This window comes from Oncorhynchus clarkii, chromosome 25 (assembly GCF_045791955.1).
Source record: "Oncorhynchus clarkii lewisi isolate Uvic-CL-2024 chromosome 25, UVic_Ocla_1.0, whole genome shotgun sequence".
In the NCBI taxonomy this organism is placed as follows: Eukaryota; Metazoa; Chordata; class Actinopteri; order Salmoniformes; family Salmonidae; genus Oncorhynchus; species Oncorhynchus clarkii.
The window spans coordinates 21,848,815-21,868,211 of record NC_092171.1 but is presented as its reverse complement, the minus strand read 5'-3'; the positions used below and the strand labels follow the sequence as shown (position 1 = coordinate 21,868,211).

The 19,397-nt window shown below is 41.2% G+C and overlaps 1 protein-coding gene across 1 annotated transcript in view; it reads left to right on the top strand.

Annotated features, from left to right (window-relative positions):
• Positions 1-677: 677 nt before the first annotated feature.
• The window catches only part of LOC139383301 (reticulon 1a), a 51,199-nt gene continuing 32,479 nt past the window's right edge, over positions 678-19,397 (top strand). The window contains exon 1 of the mRNA XM_071127769.1: positions 678-1,105. Within this exon, the coding sequence (XP_070983870.1) occupies positions 886-1,105 (220 nt within the window). The 5' untranslated portion in view covers positions 678-885. The remainder of the gene's footprint in view (positions 1,106-19,397) is intronic.

The window sequence follows — 19,397 nt, the reverse complement described above, 5'->3', positions numbered from 1 at the left end:
CAGCCTGCACATTAGTTCACTGTCACGGACACTGTCTGCTCAGACCACTAAGTTAATCGAATACCAGTTTTGGACATCTGTCATTGCAGCTATTCTCTTTATGAAAACAAAAACATAATTTTAGCGTGTTTATATGGTAGACATTTTGCACCTGTAGCTAGCATGCCCCAGCAAGGTTTGTCATCAACCCGTATCTAGGGAAGTGCGTCCCTGTTGCTCAGGAGTCATCTGAACTTTTTCCTCGTACTTTTGATCATCGCCACACGAGGGCGCTACAGTGCAATTCATTTGAGCACGAACTGGCATGAACAGAACAAAGAAATGGTCCTCAATTGGATATTTGCATGAGTGAAATTACTTGCATCTACTAACGTGAAAACGTTTAACAAAAAACAAAAAACTGTTGTATGTTCAAACATAACATGGTACAGGAATATTACAATTTGCGTTATTATTGTGATATGGTTTTAAGCATTTCAAACATGATACGCTTGAAAGATGCTTCAATATGCTCAAGTTATTTTATGCGTACTCTTGGAAACATACTGCATTGACTTCCATTGTATATTCAAATACTTTAATATTAGTCATGCTGAAACAGTTAACAGAATGTTACTCTGCCCCAAATAAGTGCCAACCATAATAAGCTAATACGATGACGTCAGCTTTGAAGCGCTGAACTAAAACAATCAACCTCGCTCACTTGTGCTCTCGGGCTGTACCGCGTAGCAATTAGAATTTTACAGTTTAAGTATACATTTGTAAAGGCAGTCGGCCTTCATAGCACATTTTCCTGTTTTATTCGTTTGACCAACCCACTATCCATTGTGTAGCCCGCGTTACAGCTTGTGCCTGTTATCTCTCGCGCAACCTCTCCCTAAAAGCATGTCTTCGAAGCCCAGCGACGAACTAGGTTCGGAAGGGAAATGGTTTGGGGACGATTATGAAAGAAATGGCCTGTTTGGAAGCACCCCACCCCGGTTTGATGAGCTACGTGAAGATTTAAAACCGAAAACCAGGGAGGAGACGAGCGACCTGGATCAATTCCATCAATTTGAGGACGATGGGAAAAGGCCTCCCGTTGCTATGGAAACTACATCTACAGGTAAAGCGGTTTATCAATAACATTTATCTGATCACTTATAGACAACACTTGTTTTATATAGATATACATCGTGCGTAATTTAAACGAGTCTGTTCACATTTCTCATAGCAGACGATGCTATCACAAAGACCTATTTTTTGGGGTGTAACATGTCTGAGATGCAACCTTCGTCATCGCAGTGTACCAGACATTCTGTACTTTCTCACGGAGTGAAAAGTTTAGTAGATCGAATCTACACCAGACATGGGTTTGGCTGGGAAATGTACTTAAGTGCAAATAATGGAATCGATTTCCTATTAGTGGGTAACTACAGAATATAACATAATTTGAACTTGGATAAAATACAATTCAAAACCGTTTATGGACTATGAAATCTAGGTCTACATAACATTGAAATGTCTTAGAGAAACAGGTCAACAGAACAAACTAAGAGAAGACAGCAAACAACAGTCCGGCTGTGACCTAGCCATGGGCCTAGCCCTTGATCATGACTCAGTTCCAGTACATTACACATAAGAGTCATTGGACGAAGGCGAGTTTTGTTAAGAGCCACTATGCTCTGAACATTAACACGCATCGCTTATCGTTATTGTTTTGGTAGCATAATGAGCTTATCCTCCATATCACTGAGAAAACAATTGTCAAAAATCAAAACGTTAAATGTATACACCATGTGTAATGTATACATATATATATATATATATATATATATATATATATATATTATACTGTAATGTATACATACACCCTACCGTTCAAAAGTTTGGGGTCACATAGAAATGTCCTTGTTATTTAAAGAAAATATAATTTTTGTCCATTTTTATGGAATATCTACATAGGCAAACAGAGGCCCATTATCAGAAACCATCACTCCTATGTTCCAATGGCATGTTGTGTTAGCTGATTGAAGTTTATCATTATAAAAGGCTAATTGATCATTAGAAAACCCTTTTGCAATTATGTTAGCACAGCTGAAAACTGTTGTCCTGAAGCAATAAACTTCAGGACAACAGTTTAAGCCAGCATCCCAGGGTCACTTCTTCATTGTTGACATTGTGACTAGTATTTTGCGGGTACTATTTAATGAAGCTGCCAGTTGAGGACTTGTGAGGCGTCTGTTTCTCAAACTAGACACTCTAATGTACTTGTCCTCTTGCTCAGTTGTGCACCGGGGCCTCCCACTCCTCTTTCTATTCTGGTTAGAGACAGTTTGAGCTGTTCTGTGAAGGGAGTAGTACACAGCGTTGTATGAGATCTTCAGTTTCTTGGAAATTTCTCGCATGGAATAGCCTTAATTTCTCAGAACAAGAATAGACTGATGAGTTTCAGAAGAAATGTTTTTTTTTTCTGGCCATTTTGACCCTGTTATCGAACCCACAAATGCTGATGCTCCAGATACTCAACTAGTCTAAAGAAGGCCAGTTTTATTGATTCTTTAATCAGAAACAGTTTTCAGCTGTGCTAACATAATTGAAAAAGGGTTTTCTAATGATCAATTAACCTTTTAAAATGATAAACTTGGATTAGCTAACACAACGTGCCATTGGAACACAGGAGTGATGGTTGCTGATAATGGGCCTCTGTACGCCTATGTAGATATTACATTTAAAAAATCTGCCGTTTCCAGCTACAACAGTCATTTACAACATTAACAATGTCTACACTGTATTTCTGATCAATTTGACATTATTTTAATGTACAAAACATTTGCTTTTCTTTCAAAAACAAGGACATTTCTAAGTGACCCCAAACTTTTGAACGGTAGTGTATATATTATATACTGTATAGGGTTAGTGTTCCTAAACGGACATATCTCCATGTTACTACACGTGTTTATGGAAAACCGAGAGACCACTTGTGATAATTAGCTATATGGCATGTTCCCGAACACTTGTGTGTAACGGATGAAGGCCGCCAGAAAAGTTGTCGCTGAAAAATACTGTCATCAACTCTGATAAAGCCGGTTAAAACAGTGTACAGTAAGTTTGTATTTTGCATTTGTGAAATTATGTTGATGTGACATGAAAGTAAAGGGCTTTATGTTTCTAGAACCGTATCGCAATTGAGAATTTGAGTCAACCTCTGAAAATAACATAATAAGGTACTTGCAGCTTAAGGAGTAATGGTAACGTTAGTCTCCTTAAGAGTACATTTTGGGCTAGCCATTGGCCTAGTAGGCTACAAACATTGGTAGGGTACAGTCCTTTTACTACATTTTATGCAAGCTAGGGACAACACACTGCATAGCTATATCACTAGAATGTTAAACTGAAAGTTTAAAAATATATTCCTTTAAATCAGCACTATATGCCTTTTTGTTGTGTCTGCATAACAAGCTTTTACTGAAAATGTTAGCTCCAAAGGCCTGCATTTCCAAAATAGTCCTAATTGTTTGTTTACAAAGGCAGTTTGCCTAGAATACAATCAGTCACTCACATCCTTAGCAGAGTTGGGTAGGTTACTCTAAATGTAATCTGTTACAGTTATTAGTTACCTGTCCAAAATTGCAATCAGTAACGTAACTTTTGGATTACCCAAACTCAGTAACTTAATTGGATTACTTTCCCCTTTAAGAGGCTAGCTTCTAGTCCCGTGGCTAGTACCAAACTAACTTCATCGGACTGAGTCCCACTACAAAACCACAGTGACAGATGGTGTGGATGGCAAGACAACGCAATGACAACGTGCTGTCTGCCTGTTCCCGGCTCTCCCCACCATCCACTGACCTCAATCAAGCCATTAACTTTTTCAACCTTTCAATCTCTTCACCGTTGATCTACAGATGATGATTAAATGTTGTTTACATTTTCTTTATGTGATGAATAGCGCTATAAAAGTTGAATAAATTATTATTTTTAAACAGACTTGGCGTGTCATCATAGTGGTCTCTGGCTGTGGTCAGACTCACTTAGTTGCAACAAATTTACATTTGTTCCTTTTTTCAGTGCTGATTTATTTGTATGTTATTGAGAAAACATAAATGTGTCATAATGTATTTTTCTTTCTAAATGTAAAAGTAATCCAAGAAGGAATTATCCCTTCTCACAAGTAACTGTAATCAGATTACACATTTTTTTCTGGTAATGTAACTGATTCATTTTTTTGTTGTAATCAGTTATTCCCCAACCCTGAACCTTATCACCTTATCACACATGTTAATGAGGTTGGGTAGCATTGATTAAGCAGTGTGCTGTTGCACCTCAAAGCAGTGTTTTTGTGGGAGCATCATTCATGCTTCTGTTCTAAGTCCATTACCCTCTTCAGCAGAGTTCAGCCTATGCTGCTATTTTTAATTCTGGAGAAACAGCTCACCATCCACTTGGAGAGTAGGGAACTGGAGCCCTGCACTTTCATTTTGAGTCACAGTTCCTCTGAAATATTCATAAGGTGGTGTTTCAAATCCCGGCTCTCTTCTTAACCCAGGCCTTTTCCTTAGATCTTTCAGCACTGTAATTTCGTTTTTTGAGATGGCAAGCACATTTTTTCTACATAAATAGAGAGGCATCTAGGCCTGTAATCTGATTTAATGCAGTGTCTTAGTAAACGTGGCATTAAATATCAGTGTTTAAAAAAACATTGTTTTTGTTGTTGTGTGGAAAATGAAGTTGTCTTCTAAACATGGCTTCAGTTCAGACAGCCTGCTAGATTCTTTGCCCTAATGGCAAGATAAACATATATTTTTTTAACTAGGCAAATCAGTTAAGATCAAATTCTTATTTACAATGACGGCCTACCGGAGAACAGTGTGTTAACTGTTTTGTTCAGGGGCAGAACAACAGATTTTTACCTTGTCAGCTTGGGGATTTGGTCCAGCAACCTTTCAGTTACTGGCCCAACGTTCTAACCACTAGGCTACCTGCCTCCCCAGGTTCACGTGAATGGTTTACTCACTCTGTGGCTTCACAGCTCAAGTCAGAGGATGGACCTGTTCCCAAACTCGCACGCACACACACACACACACACACACACACACAATGCATGCATGCAGTCACACATGCACTCATGCGTGCACATACACAAAGCAGCCATTTCAAAATCATCAAAAGGGAAACATAACTACCTTTTAGCCTTGCCTATAACATAGAAACACTCTGTTGTGACACTTGTGGTATTGGTAGGCACAGTGTGGATCTTTTCAGAGCTAGGCTGCTTTCAAATACTGTAGGCAGACACTGGACAGCCAGGTCTACAATAGTGTCGGGAACAAAGGGGCAGAGAAGTGAACCCCAGATCGCTGGTGTGAAATGCAAACACCCTATGCATTGGGCCAATAGGGTTAACTCGCTTGCTGGGAATTGTAACATGGCTCATATAGAGGGGATGATACAATAGCCTTTGGACAGAAAAGCCCTAGCCTGTTCTGACCTGTCTAGGACCCTGGCCCTGACCCTATCCACGCAACAATGTACTCACACAGATTTCACTCTCGCCTGTAGATATCATGCTCCAATCTTTGTTGTATCACACGATTTTCTCAAGAAAATTCAACTGCATACTTCTCGGACCACATAACTCACAGAACCTCAGAGTGAGGCTACTGTAGATTAGGCCCCTCCCATTTCCAGTAGCTGACCTCAGCTACACATATTCATTTGTAGCAGCAGAACTTGAGAAGAATAACCGTGAACCATACAGCATGCCTGTTCTCCTCTAGGCTAAGTGATACCCAATCATCCCCGCCCTCTGCACATAGAGATGTTGCACACAAATATCTAATACAGATAAAAAAAACTATGTAGTAATGATGAGCAGGATGTCGCTCCATCCAGAATTCTGACCAGATCGGACTACGCTGTGAAATGCTCATGAGGATATCGCTCCACTTGTTCATTTATATGCATCTAATGGGTTCCCCTGCCCTCTGGGGTAGACAAAACAAACAAACACATTGTGCAGAAAGTGAGAGAATTCTGGCATTTCTTCTGTCTCTGTGAATATTGTATGTTTTGAAGTCTGTGTTTGATATTCTGAGATTTTTTTAAAGGAATAGGACTGTTCCACTGTACACAGTGAAAGACACATTTTACTCTCTGAAGATTAAAGGTATTAGGTTAATAGTACACATTCCCTTTACATGTCTCCTATCCAGACAAGCACACCAATCATTGTTCACTAGCCACATTTTGACACAGTGACTCAGGGGTTGCTAGTCCCTCCTCTTCTGCATCTCAGCATAAAGCATGAGACAGGATGTCTACTGTCTGGGACTTTTACATAGTTAGGAGAGAGGAAGCACTTACAGGCTTACTACATCACTCGCGTCGCGTGCATTGCAAAATAAATGTAGAAATCTATGTTATTCAATTATTGCGCCCACACTGCTCGTCTGAGTTGACAAGGGCTAAAATAGAAGTCAGTTCTATTTCTGACACAGATCGCACTGCAAGTCCTGCCTCTCCCATCTCATTGGTTTATAGAAGCAGGTACCCACATGCCATCTCCTCATTGGTTATACCCACGTGAGTGACTGAAAGACGAACGAAGTCAGTGGCGGTAATGCAACTGATTTATGAAAGCTGCCAATCCCAATATAAAGTCCAGAGAAGAAAAAGCTTAGAAGGAGGAGAGATGACTAGAAATGATTCGGTTGACTGTTTTATGTGTGGATTAATTGTCGGTGTAGAGGACCTTGTGCATTTCAGGTAAAATAACAACTCAATGTTTATATCCCAGGACAAATTAGCTACCAACAGCAAGATAGCTAAAAAGGACAAATTAGATAGCAAGTGCAAGCTAGCTAGCTAAATTGCCATAAATGTTTAATGTTTTTTGACCTGTCCCCAAATTAATATAATTGGTGCAGAATTTGTTTTGATATTTTAACCTGTGTCGTGATCGCGTCTGGTGTGGGGGGACAAAATACATTTATGCACGATGGTGCACGCGCGCAGCTGGTTTGGGTTCCATGTTAGGCCTACAGTACATGTTCATCAACCAGGGAGATCTCTGCTCTTATTCCCAGAGACCCAAAAGTCCTGCGATGTTGCTGGGAGGAAGGATAATGAAGATGCAAGAAACTGTGCTGCTAGTGTCTCTGCCTGTGCTGCCTCATAAAAACACTTGGGCCCCTCTGCCTGTCCTGTTTCTTGCCAGACTGCCTTCCAATCTCATTCATCTTCTTCAGCTTCCAGGGCCAATTAGCTAATGCTGAGGGAAGGACACAGATAAAGGAACGAAGGAGAGGTTCATGAAACTTCCACTCCAGGGACAACACAGAATGTCAGCTGTCGTGAACTGTGGACCTAATTAGATTCTTCTCCAAATATTTTTCTATCCCCCCACAGACAACGATGTGCTATCTTTGAATCGAGCCTAATGCTTTCTCAAACCTTCTCACTGTCAGTGTGCATGGTTCTCCCCAGGATTTTTGAAGAAGTTGGTGCTGCTGAGTACGGCAAGTTTATGTTTATTTTTTTTTACACCTGTAACTGCAATTTCCAGCAATCTAGAGCAATAATATAACAAAAAATAGGTGGCACAGTCAGTCCACACAGTGGCTTTATAAAAAAAGATGTACAGAGATAGATGTGACATGATTGTATTTGAATTGCTCAATAGCACTAGGCCTCTCTCAACACTCAACTCTCTGTCCACATTGGTTGGTAGTTGGATGCAGAGGGATGTTGGCAGTCAGTGGACTCCAACCACTGTCCTCAGCATTTAGTCCGAATTTAATAGACTGGGGACAAAAAAAGACACTAATTTGTGCATGTTGTCCTACGTGTCCTTTGTGTATGTGTGTGTCCTTGAGTGCATGGCATGTGTGTCTTGGCTATAAATGAAAGTGAAGTGAGACAATAAAATAGTTAATTGACAACTGGGCTACAAAGCTGGCAGGTTGTAGACACTCAGTCTGGAGCTTCAAATAATCTATCCTCACCATTCCACTCAGGCAAGGACTTCGCCAGGATCGATAAATGACAGGTGGCACTGGCAACCAAAGCTTCCATTGACTTCACAACTTGAATACAATAGGGCTTATTGCATGTAGGCTGACTGTTTTTATAGATTTTTCTCATCCCAATTGACAATAACAATTTTCTGCCTGTCCAGCCATAATGGGCGTTTAAAAAGATGGTGGATAAACAGAATATTTTTACAGTTATTGTATGCCATGGATCAATCTTAATGCCCTGATATCAATAGTTAATTTGCAATTATATACCCTGACTTCCCTCTCAGCTGCCTACCTATTGACCTTCAGTATTAATACCCCCGTTGTCACTTTTGAGCAACTTCTCTTTGCTGTGTTTGTGAAACCTCTTGCTTACTTCAATTCAACGCCTCTGTTTCTTTCTTCCCCTTTCTCATTGTCACCCTCTTATCTGCCTGAGGTTTCCGTTTGAAGAACCCTAATGTAAGGCCCCTCTCGCCCTGTTTGTCTGGTTTTCTGGAGAGGACTCGAAAAGAAATACCACACTGGTTGAACATGGAAAAACAGTAGCACGTATACTGTTCAGTGTTTATCCAGGTTCGCATACAGTATAAACACTGGCTGTACAGTGTAAGCCTACATTCACTTCAGTTACTGTCATTCAACGTGACGTCATTCTAGTAATTATAGCACTGTACAGTAAAGTTGAACAACAGTGTCTGTAAAACACAATAAGTTAATTTGAAAGTCAATACAAGTAGAGGAAGAACCATGATGGCAGTTTATTAAAAGGCCTTCCTGCTCCAGAGCGATGCTGATGCAGCACAGCATCTCCTATGCCCCCCTCAGGGCCAGGAGGCTGCATGGAGGTGGTAGTGGAGAGGTTTAGGGAGTGGGGCTCCTGGGAGCTAGAGGGGAACTGACAGTTCTGTGTGCAACTGCAAGACATTAGGAAAACAAACCAAGACTCGACATTAACTCTTTGATTTCAAATCCCCTTGATAGTTGTTTTGATTGTTGTTATTTTAGAAATATCAAATTAGCACAGCCAAACACAATAGAGAAAGATCATCAACATTGAAGACCACTATCATTATCCTGAGATCAATGGCATAGTCTTGTGGAATGACTGCATTGGGCCACATGCAGTTCATCGAACCTCTACTTCCAAGCCTATACAGTACATGTAATACTCAATACTTTAGATGTAATCTATTATCACGTTTGTCTCCAGCCACATAATGAGAGAAGCCTAGTGTAGCAGCTATTGCCAGGGTGCATTAGGCGAATAGCTGTGTTGCCTGTGTGTAGGGGTCATTTCCATCTAAAAAATAGCCATGACCACCAACAAGTGAAGTTCATAGGAGCATATCAAATGAAAGCTAAGAATAAACATTTTTGAAATTAAAGTATACATTTTTCTAACATTTTACATCCTAAAAAATGTGGAATAAGTACAGACTTTGATTTCTGGTCAAATAGATGGCAAAGGAGTGTTAGACAACATTTACCAGCAAACATCTTAAACATCAAACATTGTAATTCCGTTACCAAAAACCCACATATCTTTAAGATATTTTGTCATTTCTCTCCCATATTAGATTAGACGTTTGAGTAGAGAGGATAATGAAAGTTCACATAAGTATCAAGTAAAGGTAGACCTATCAATTAGTTAGTGTTTACTAATACCAAGTTTGTTTATGAAGTCTTACGTGATTAAAACTCATAATTCTGTTACCAAGTCGGTAACGGAATTACTGCCATTTTTTTTTCTCTTTCTGTCATGCGTGCTCCCTCTTCGGCCTCTAGGTCACCAGGCTGCTCGTTATGGCGCACACCTGTCATCATCGATACGCGCTTTATGACAATCACCTGGACTCCATCACCTGCCCTATATATGTCACTCCCTTTGGTTCTGTCACGCTGGTATGAATGATTCAGGAGACAGACGCAGGAATGCGTGATAGTTTTTGTTATAATACCCCAAATTACGGTGTGCCGTGTAAAGGCACGGGGACGAAGACCAAACAGACACGTATACAAAACACAGGGTTGAAACCCCAAACAAAAGAGCGAGGAGTACCTCGAATAAATAACACACGCGCACGATGATTAACACACTGGACGAGACCTGTAATCATCTGCGCAATCCACAATGGCACGAAAACCCAGAACACACATCGCAGGTACTCACACGCACCAACGGACATGGTGAACAAAGGGCGCACTACTAATCAGTGGGAATGGGGGCCAGGTGTTCGCAATGAAAGTTCCAGAGGGATCCGTGACAGGTTCCTTCCCCAGGCGTCATTGTTTCTGTTTCATTTTCATTTCTGTGTACTGTTAGTGTTTCTTGTTTTCCATTATGTTTTGTTTATTAAAACACTCCCCGAACTTGCTTCCCGACTCTTAGAGCACATCGTTACACTTTCTGTCATCTGGTGGTCAAAAGCAAGACTGTGAAAACAGTCTGGATATCCTCTCTCTCTCTCTCTCTCTCTCTCTCTCTCACTCTCACTCTCACACTCACACTCACACTCACTCTCTCTCTGCCGCTGTCTCTCATTCTTCTCTCTCGCTACAGTTAACGCCACCTCTCTGGGCTCTTATTGACTTGCTGTAACGAGCATCCTTCGGTCGGACCAAATCTGAACCAATCATAGATGTAGATGTTTCACAAGTTTGAACACTACAGTAGAGCACAATAAAGTAGAGTACAGTATAATGTACTGAACTCTACTTTACTGGCTGTACTGTGTGATGTCCAAACTTATGAAATATAGATGTCTATGATTGTTTCAGATTTGGTCTGGTCCGGACCAACCAAATGTGGTCTTGTTTGGGGGCGTAGCTCATTACAATAATACCCGTGTGTAGAATAATACCCAAATATGTAGGATATTGCATATTTCTACCGTTCTTTACCTAGCATCAGGAAAATAATGACATTCATATCATATTATGCATTTCTATACAGTACAGATCTGGGACTTGTGCATAGAGTTATATGGTTTATGAGGCATATGTTTGGCATACATACATTTTCAAGTGAAAAATTGAGTCAAAGCGTATGATTTATTTAAATGCGTTATCCACTCAGAAGCATGATTATGTTATGTGGCAAATTCTGAAAAGAGAATTCCCTTGCTGTCACATCTGATCCAGTCTGAATGAACTGAAGCGCTTGCTTGGTCTTGTGGGGGTTTTTCAATGTCTGACTGTCTGGGTGCTGCTGCTGCGCCACAATGTCCACTGCTGCTGTATGCTGATGTGGCTCAGTAGACTGCTTCCCTGTCTGTCTCGGCAGACTCTTATTGCCACTGCTGCCCTGATGTCTGTCTGCTGAACACTCAGCCCATCTATTCTCATCATTCTGCATCTTAGACGCCTCTGCGGGTCGTAAGCAAGTAACCGCTCAGCGCTACCACTGTCAGACTCTAGAGCAGCCAGCGGTGTGGAGACAGAATATGGGGGGTGCGTGTGACCCACTGCCATGAATCAATGGGACTTCTGCAACCAGTTCCAGAGGTCACCTCTGTTCACAGTATGTTGTCTTTATGAGTCCCGAGTCCTGTCCAATTCTGTATAGTTAATTTGACCCCATCTGGTAGCTTATGCTGCTGTTGTTGTCAGGGGGATAGAAGTATGGGCCTACAGGGGGGAAAGGAGAGCCATAAGAGGATTATACATTAGGAGCCTGACTTGCTGTCAGTATGGCTTCATGAACCCTATTGAACTCTAGAAACCACAGCAACAGCTGTTCCCATCTGCTTTAGGAACAGCCTGGTGATGCTCAGACACTTCATGTGCTGCCTTGTCTACTCTATTTAACAGAATATAATCTACTGCAGTGTGTCAAAGGGCTGCCATGTTGCTCTGCTTAGGAACTCACCATGTTTTTTCATCTAGTGTTTTGTCTCGTGTCTCTGCATCATTGGTTTAGCCTAGTGTTCATGACATTGTGTTTTGTATGATGTATTGTTAAGGACATTGTAGACATTTTCTAATGCCATGAGGAGAGGGAGCAGGACCAGCAGGGACAACAGAACAGGGGGAAAGGAGTCGGCCATTCAAGGAAAGATGGGGAGGAGGGTTGCAAAGGGTCGGAAACTTTCCAGTAAATTTCCTGCATTTCTCCGGAAGTTAAGCCTGGGAATTTTGCTTAAATTCATTAAAAAACTTAGCTTATAACAGTGAACCTTTTTTGTGGGATACATATAAGGCAATTCTAGGTCTTGTAGCATATTGTGGTTAACTATCCCCAATTCAATGGCATTGCATTTCTCTACATGCACAGTGCATTCTTCCATCACATGTGCAGCTGATTCTCAAGATCTTGCACACTAATGAGATGCTATTGATCCCACACTACTACACTGTCTGAGCCAAGGACCACATGCTTTCTGGTAAGTTTTGATTACAATACTGGGTGGGGTGAATATATTTTATATGACCTACATGATTTTTTGTCGACTAGTAAATAGTAGCCTACAGAAAAGTGTGTTTAAATCATTTCTAACTTGGTAACAACAATTAACTAGCAGAAATTGTTAACATGTGGGTTTTAGCTTGCTTGTGCCTGCTAACTGAGGAGTATTAATTAACCTATTTCCATACATGTTACATTTTAAAATTGTATCTTAAAGGCCTCCCGGGTGGCGCAGTGGTTAAGGGCGCTGTACTGCAGCGCCAGCTGTGCCATCAGAGTCCCTGGGTTCGCGCCCAGGCTCTGTCGTAACCGGCCGTGACCGGGAGGTCCGTGGGGCGACTTGTCTCATCGCGCACCAGCAACTCCTGTGGCGGGCTGGGCGCAGTGTACGCTAACCAAGGTGGCCAGGTGCACAGTGTTTCCTCAGCTGGTTTCCGGGTTGGATGTGCGCTGTGTTAAGAAGCAGTGCGGCTTGGTTGGGTTGTGTATCGGAGGACGCATGACTTTCCATCGTTTCCATCGTCTCTCCCGAGCCCGTACGGGAGTTGTAGCGATGAGACAAGATAGTACTACAACAATTGGATACCACGAAATTGGGGAGAAAAAGGGGTAAAGTTCAAAAAAAGTTCAAAAAAAAAAAAAAAAAAAAAAAAAAAAATGTTATGTTGTTTAATCAAACTCCATGGAATCTTATTTTATTTTTTGACACATTTTTTTCTAATCTTTACAGGAAAATGCCACGAGCACTATCTGATGTGTGACATTTCACTGCAGCTAATGTAGAAGGAAAAACAGTGTACATTTGCAAATACTGTGCCACTGTGTGAAGAATGCAACAAAGATGCAGAATCATCTGGCCAAGTGCATAACGTTCTCTCAGCGCTCACAACAAGCAACCTCTGACAAAAGTCCCTCTACTTCTATTCAAGGTGAAAATGATGAATCAGACACCTTATCGATAGCAACAGCTCATGGTCCTCCAAGAATCAGAAGTTTTCTTTGACTCTGAACTGATTCCCCTCTGATGCTCACATTGCGTAAGCATAAGAGCACCTCCCAGCTGCCCACTGCACTGAGGCTAGGAAACACTGTCACCACCGATAAATCTACAATAATCAAGTTTTTAAAGAAGCATTTTTCTACAGCTGGCCATGCTTTCCAACTGGCTATCCCTACCCCGGTCAACAGCTCTGCACTCCCCACAGCAACTTGCCCAAGTCTCCCCCATTTCTCCTTCACCCAAATCCTGATGTTCTGAAAGAGCTGCAAAATCTGGACCCCTACAAATCATCTGGACCCTCTCTTCCTAAAATTATCTGCCGCAATTGTTTCAACCCCTATTACTAGCCTGTTCAACCTCTCTTTCATATCGTTGGAGATCCCTAAAGATTGGAAAGCTGCCGCAGTCATCCCCCTCTTCAAAGGGGGAGAAACTCTAGACCCAAACTGTTACAGACCTATATCTATCCTACCCTGTCTTTCTAATGTCTTCGAAAGCCAAGTTAGCAAACAGGTCACCGACCATTTCAAATCCCACCGTACCTTCTCCGCTATGCAATCTGGTTTCCAAGCTGGTCATGGGTGCACCTCAGCCACGCTCAAGGTCCTAAATGATATCATAACTGCCATCGATAAGAGACAATACTGTGCAGCTGTATTCATCAACCTGGCCAAGGCTTTCGAGTCTGTCAATCACCGCATTCTTAGCGGCAGACTCAACAGCCTTAGTTTCTCAAATGACTGCCTCGCCTGGTTCACCAACTACTTCTCTGATAGAGTTCAGTGTGTCAAATCGGAGGGCAACACTCCTTCCATGGCCTCCAACTGCTCTTAAACGCTAGTAAAACTAAATGCATGCTCTTCAACCGATCGCTGCCCGCACCCGCCCACCTGTCTAGCATCGCTACTCTGGACAGTTCTGACTTAGAATATGTGGACAACTACAAATACCTAGGTGTCTGGTTAGACTGTAAACTCTCCTTCCAGACTCACATTAAGCATCTCCAATCCAAAATTAAATCTAGAATCAGCTTCCTATTTCGCAACAAAGCATCCTTCACTCATGCTGCCAAACATACCCTCGTAAAACTGACTATCCTACCGATCCTTGACTTTGGTGATGTCATTTACAAAATAGCCTCCAACACTCTACTCAGCAAATTGGATGTAGTCTATTACAGTGCCATCCGTTTTGTTACCAATGCCACATATACTACCCACCACTGCGACCTGTACGCTCTCGTTAGAGGGCCCTCGTTTCAAATTCGTCGCCAAACCCACTGGCTCCAGGTCATCTGTAAGTCTTTGCTAGGTAAAGCCCCGCCTTATCTCAGCTCACTGGTCACCATAGCAGCACCTACCCGTAGCACACGCTCCTGCAGGTATATTTCACTGGTCATCCCCAAAGCCAACTCCTCCTTTGGCTGCCTTTCCTTCCAGTTCTCTCCTGCCAATGACTGGAACGAATTGCAAATATCACTGAAGCTGGAGTCTTATATCAGTCAGAGCAGCTTTCCGATCATTGCACTTGTACATAGCCCATCTGTAAATAGCCCACCCAACTACCTCATTCCCATATTGTTATTTATTGTTTGCTTCTTTGCACCCCAGTATCTCTACTTGCACATTCATCTTCTGCACATCTATCACTCCAGTGTTTAATTGCTAAATTGTAGATATTTCGCCACTATGGCCTATTTATTGCCTTACCTCCCTAATCTTACTACATTTGCACACACTGTATATAGAATTTTCTATTGTGTTATTGACTGTATGTTTGTTTGTCCCATGTGTAACTGTGTTGTTTGTGTTGCACTCCTTTGCTTTATCTTGGCCTGGTCGCATTTGTAAATGAGAACTTGTTCTCAACTGGCCAACCTGGTTAAATAAAGGTGAAATAAAAATAAATAAAAAATGTGTATTGGAAGAGATTTCTGAATGTTCTTCGCCCAGCGTACACCCCTTCAACCAAACATGCTTTATCTACTCATTTGCTGGATGCAGAGTTTCAACAGAGTTCAAGTAGAGGTCAAGCAAATCATAGAGAAAGTAGACTGTATTGCAATCATCTCTGATGGGTGGTCGAATGTTCGTGGGCAAGGAATAATTAACTACATCATCTTCACCCCTCAACCAGTATTCGACAAGAGCACAGAAGGGACAACAGACACACTGGTCTCTACATTGCAGATGAGCTGAAGGCAGTCATCAATGACCTTGGACCACAGAAGGTATTTGCACTGGTGACAGACAATGTGAACATGAAGGCTGCTTGGTCTAAAGCCAAGGAAATGGTTAGGTATGTGAAGGGTTCATCAAGTAATATCAGCAATCTACCTCACCAAGCAAAGTGAGAAGAATAAGAGCACCACATTGAAGCTGCTCAAAAACACCCTTTGGGGTGGTGTTGTTGTCATGTTTGACAGTCTCCTGGAGGGGAAGGAGTCTCTCCAAGAAATGGCCGTATCACAGTCTGCCGATATGGAAAGCCCCGTCAAGGAGATCCTCCTGGATGATGCATTTTGGGAGAGAGTGGTAAGCAACCCGAAACTCCTGAAACCTATAGCAGTAGCCATTGCACAGATTGAGGGAGACAATGCCATCCTGTCTGATGTTCAGACTCTGCTCTGCAGTTCTGAAATACATCAAACTAAGTAGTTTTTTAAATTTATTTTGGAAGGATTTAATCATTTGCAATTATGTCTACTTACTATATGGTAAAAGGTTTATCTTTCTGGCTCCAGATGATATGGTAAATATATCCAATGCAAAACACATCTACATTTAAGTATTAATAATAATTTGCATATATTCCCGGTAATTCCCATATATTCCCGTTAATTCCCATATATTCCAGGTTATTCCCACGGAAGTTTCCACCTCTGAATATTCCCCAAAATGTGCAACCCTAATGGGGAGGGACGGGACATCCTGACCCGTAGGGTATTCAACCTACATCCTCTGGGGGAGCCTGAAGGTTCCTATGTAAATCCCCCATCCCCTGATCCTCACCTACCCCAGCAGCTGGATCTAGCCTATTTATAGAGATACTGCTGCCCAGTGAGAGGTAAAGAGTGGAGAGCAGCTCTGGGGAGCGAGGGGAGGCGCTCACAGCACAGTTAGTGGGGGAGTAAACTAGGCTTTGCACTCAGCTGTGCAAACACAGCACACATTCCAGCAATGGGCCCCACTGTCTGTGCAAGCTGTGTGGGGCAATGCCACGGTAACAATGGGCCCCACTGTCTGTGCAAGCTGTGTGGGGCAATGCCACAGTAACAATGGGCCCCACTGTCTGTGCAAGCTGTGTGGGGCAATGCCACGGTAACAATGGGCCCCACTGTCTGTGCAAGCTGTGTGGGGCAATGCCACGGTAACGATGGGCCCCACTGTCTGTGCAAGCTGTGTGGGGCAATGCCACGGTAACGATGGGCCCCACTGTCTGTGCAAGCTGTGTGGGGCAATGCCACGGTAACGATGGGCCCCACTGTCTGTGCAAGCTGTGTGGGGCAATGCCACGGTAACAATGGGCCCCACTGTCTGTGCAAGCTGTGTGGGGCAATGCCACGGTAACGGCATTGCGCTTTGACTCAGTTTTTTTTCACTTTAAAATGTGTGCCAAACTAAAACCATTGATTTTAGAAGTTTAACAAATCATACATAGGGTCTACTTTTCACAATTGCCACTGAAAAATGTACTAAAACTAATTTAATTGAAGAATGTAAACTTTGGTAACGTAATTACAGTAAAATCTGCCTCAGGCTATTATGCAAACATGTTTTCCAAAAACGGTTAAATATCTGCTACCAATTAAGATTCAAAGATGTCTGCAGAAAGAATGGGGTATCAGCTGTGGCATGGCACCTTGAGTTTGAAAAAATCTATTTTGATTATGGAACTACAGTAAGTAAAGTGGATTCACACCAGGTCACGGAATTATGGTAACGGGAAATTACATCATGGGTCCCTGGTCTGTACTACACAGAGATGCATAATTATGGATAGGAATGTCATTCTTATGTTTCACAAGTTTGGAAAGTGCAGCACAGTAGAGTACAGTGCAGTACAATACAGCATAGCAGAGTAGAGTTTGGTAGAGTACAGTACAATATACTGTATTCTACTCACTGTACTGTGCTATTCATAATTATGAAACATACTGTACGTCTATGATTGGTTCAAATTGGGTCCAGTCCGGTCGGTCTGTGGACCAGGGGGAACTGACAAAATGTCGACTACTTTTCAACGTCCATGGATGTCCGGTGTCGGTCGGTGCTTATGGGTAGTAAGAGCTGAGGGAGGTGACATTAACTGGAGAGGGAGAGCGAGAGAGAGAGAGGGAAGGGTTGTCCAGACCCTCTTGGTTTGACCAGCAGACAACAAAGACAAGGAATAGTTATGAGCTAAACATAACATATGCCAGAAGGGAGGACAGTAGCAGGTGACCCAATTCAGTTTCAGTAATTCCGTTACCAATTTGGTAATGGAATTACAAGTTTTAATCTCTTAATAATTCATAAACAAAATTTATATAATCAGTAAAATCACTATAGCTAATTGGTAGGTCTATCATTACTTGTTACTTCTGTGGACTTGTATCATCCTCCCTCATGAGGGAGAGAAATTAAATAATATCTTAAAGATATGCGAGTTTTGGGCAGTGGTGTAAAGTACTTATGTAAAAAATCTTTAAAGTACTACTGTAGTTTTTTGGAGGAAAATGTACTTCACTTTACTATTTATATTTTGGACAACTTCCTAATCCAAAATCACATTCCTAATTAAAAAATAATGTACTTTTTATTCCATACATTTCCCTGACACCCAAAAGTACTAGTTACATTTTGAATGCTGATTAGGACAGGAAAATGGTCCAATTCACGCACTTATCAAGAGAACATTCCTTGTCATCCCTACTGCCTCTGATCTGGCGGAGTCACTAAACACAAATGCTTCATTTGTAAATGATGTCTGAGTGTTGGAATGTGCACCTGCCTATCCGTAAAAAAAAAGAAAAAAAAGAATGATGCCGTCTGATTTGCTTAATATGAGGAATTTGAAATGATTTTTACTTTTACTTTTGATACTTAAGTATATTTAGGTAATTCAATTTACTTTTGATACTTAAGTATATTTAGGTAATTCAATTTACTTTTGATACTTAAGTATATTTAGGTAATTCAATTTACTTTTGATACTTAAGTATATTTAGGTAATTCAATTTACTTTTGATACTTAAGTATATTTAGGTAATTCAATTTACTTTTGATACTTAAGTATATTTAGGTAATTCAATTTACTTTTGATACTTAAGTTGATCTTAAACTAAATACTTTTAGACTTTCACTCAAGTAGTATTTTCACTTTTACTCATTTTCTATAAAGGTATCTTTACTTTTACTCAAGTATGACAATTGGGTACTTTTTCCACCACTAGTTTTTGGTGACGGAATTACAAGGTACAAGGCAATATTTCTTAAACTTACAGAAGGTAAACAATTTCTCCAAAACAGGATGAGTCGATATTAGTTGGTACTTGGCAGGGGCCTTTATGTCAACTTTATTGTGTTTTGATGTATTCTGATGCCTTTTAAGTCCCCTTTTCCATCTGCTCATCTAGAAATCAGAGCCTTTACTGATGCCTAATTTTTAAGATTGAAAAAGGTTGAATAATGTATTTCTTCATTTCCCCCCCAAAAATACTCTTATCTTAAGTAGATGCCACTTAATATAATGTTTACATACCCTACATTACTCATCTCATATGTATATACTGTACTCTATACCATCTAGTGTATCTTCCCGTCTTTATGTAATACATGTATCACTAGCCACTTTAAACTATGCCACTTTTATGTTTACATACCCTACATTACTCATCTCATATGTATATACTGTACTCGATACCATCTACTGCATCTTGCCTATGCCTTTCTGTACCATCACTCATTCATCTATTTTTATGTACATATTCTTCATCCCTTTACACTTG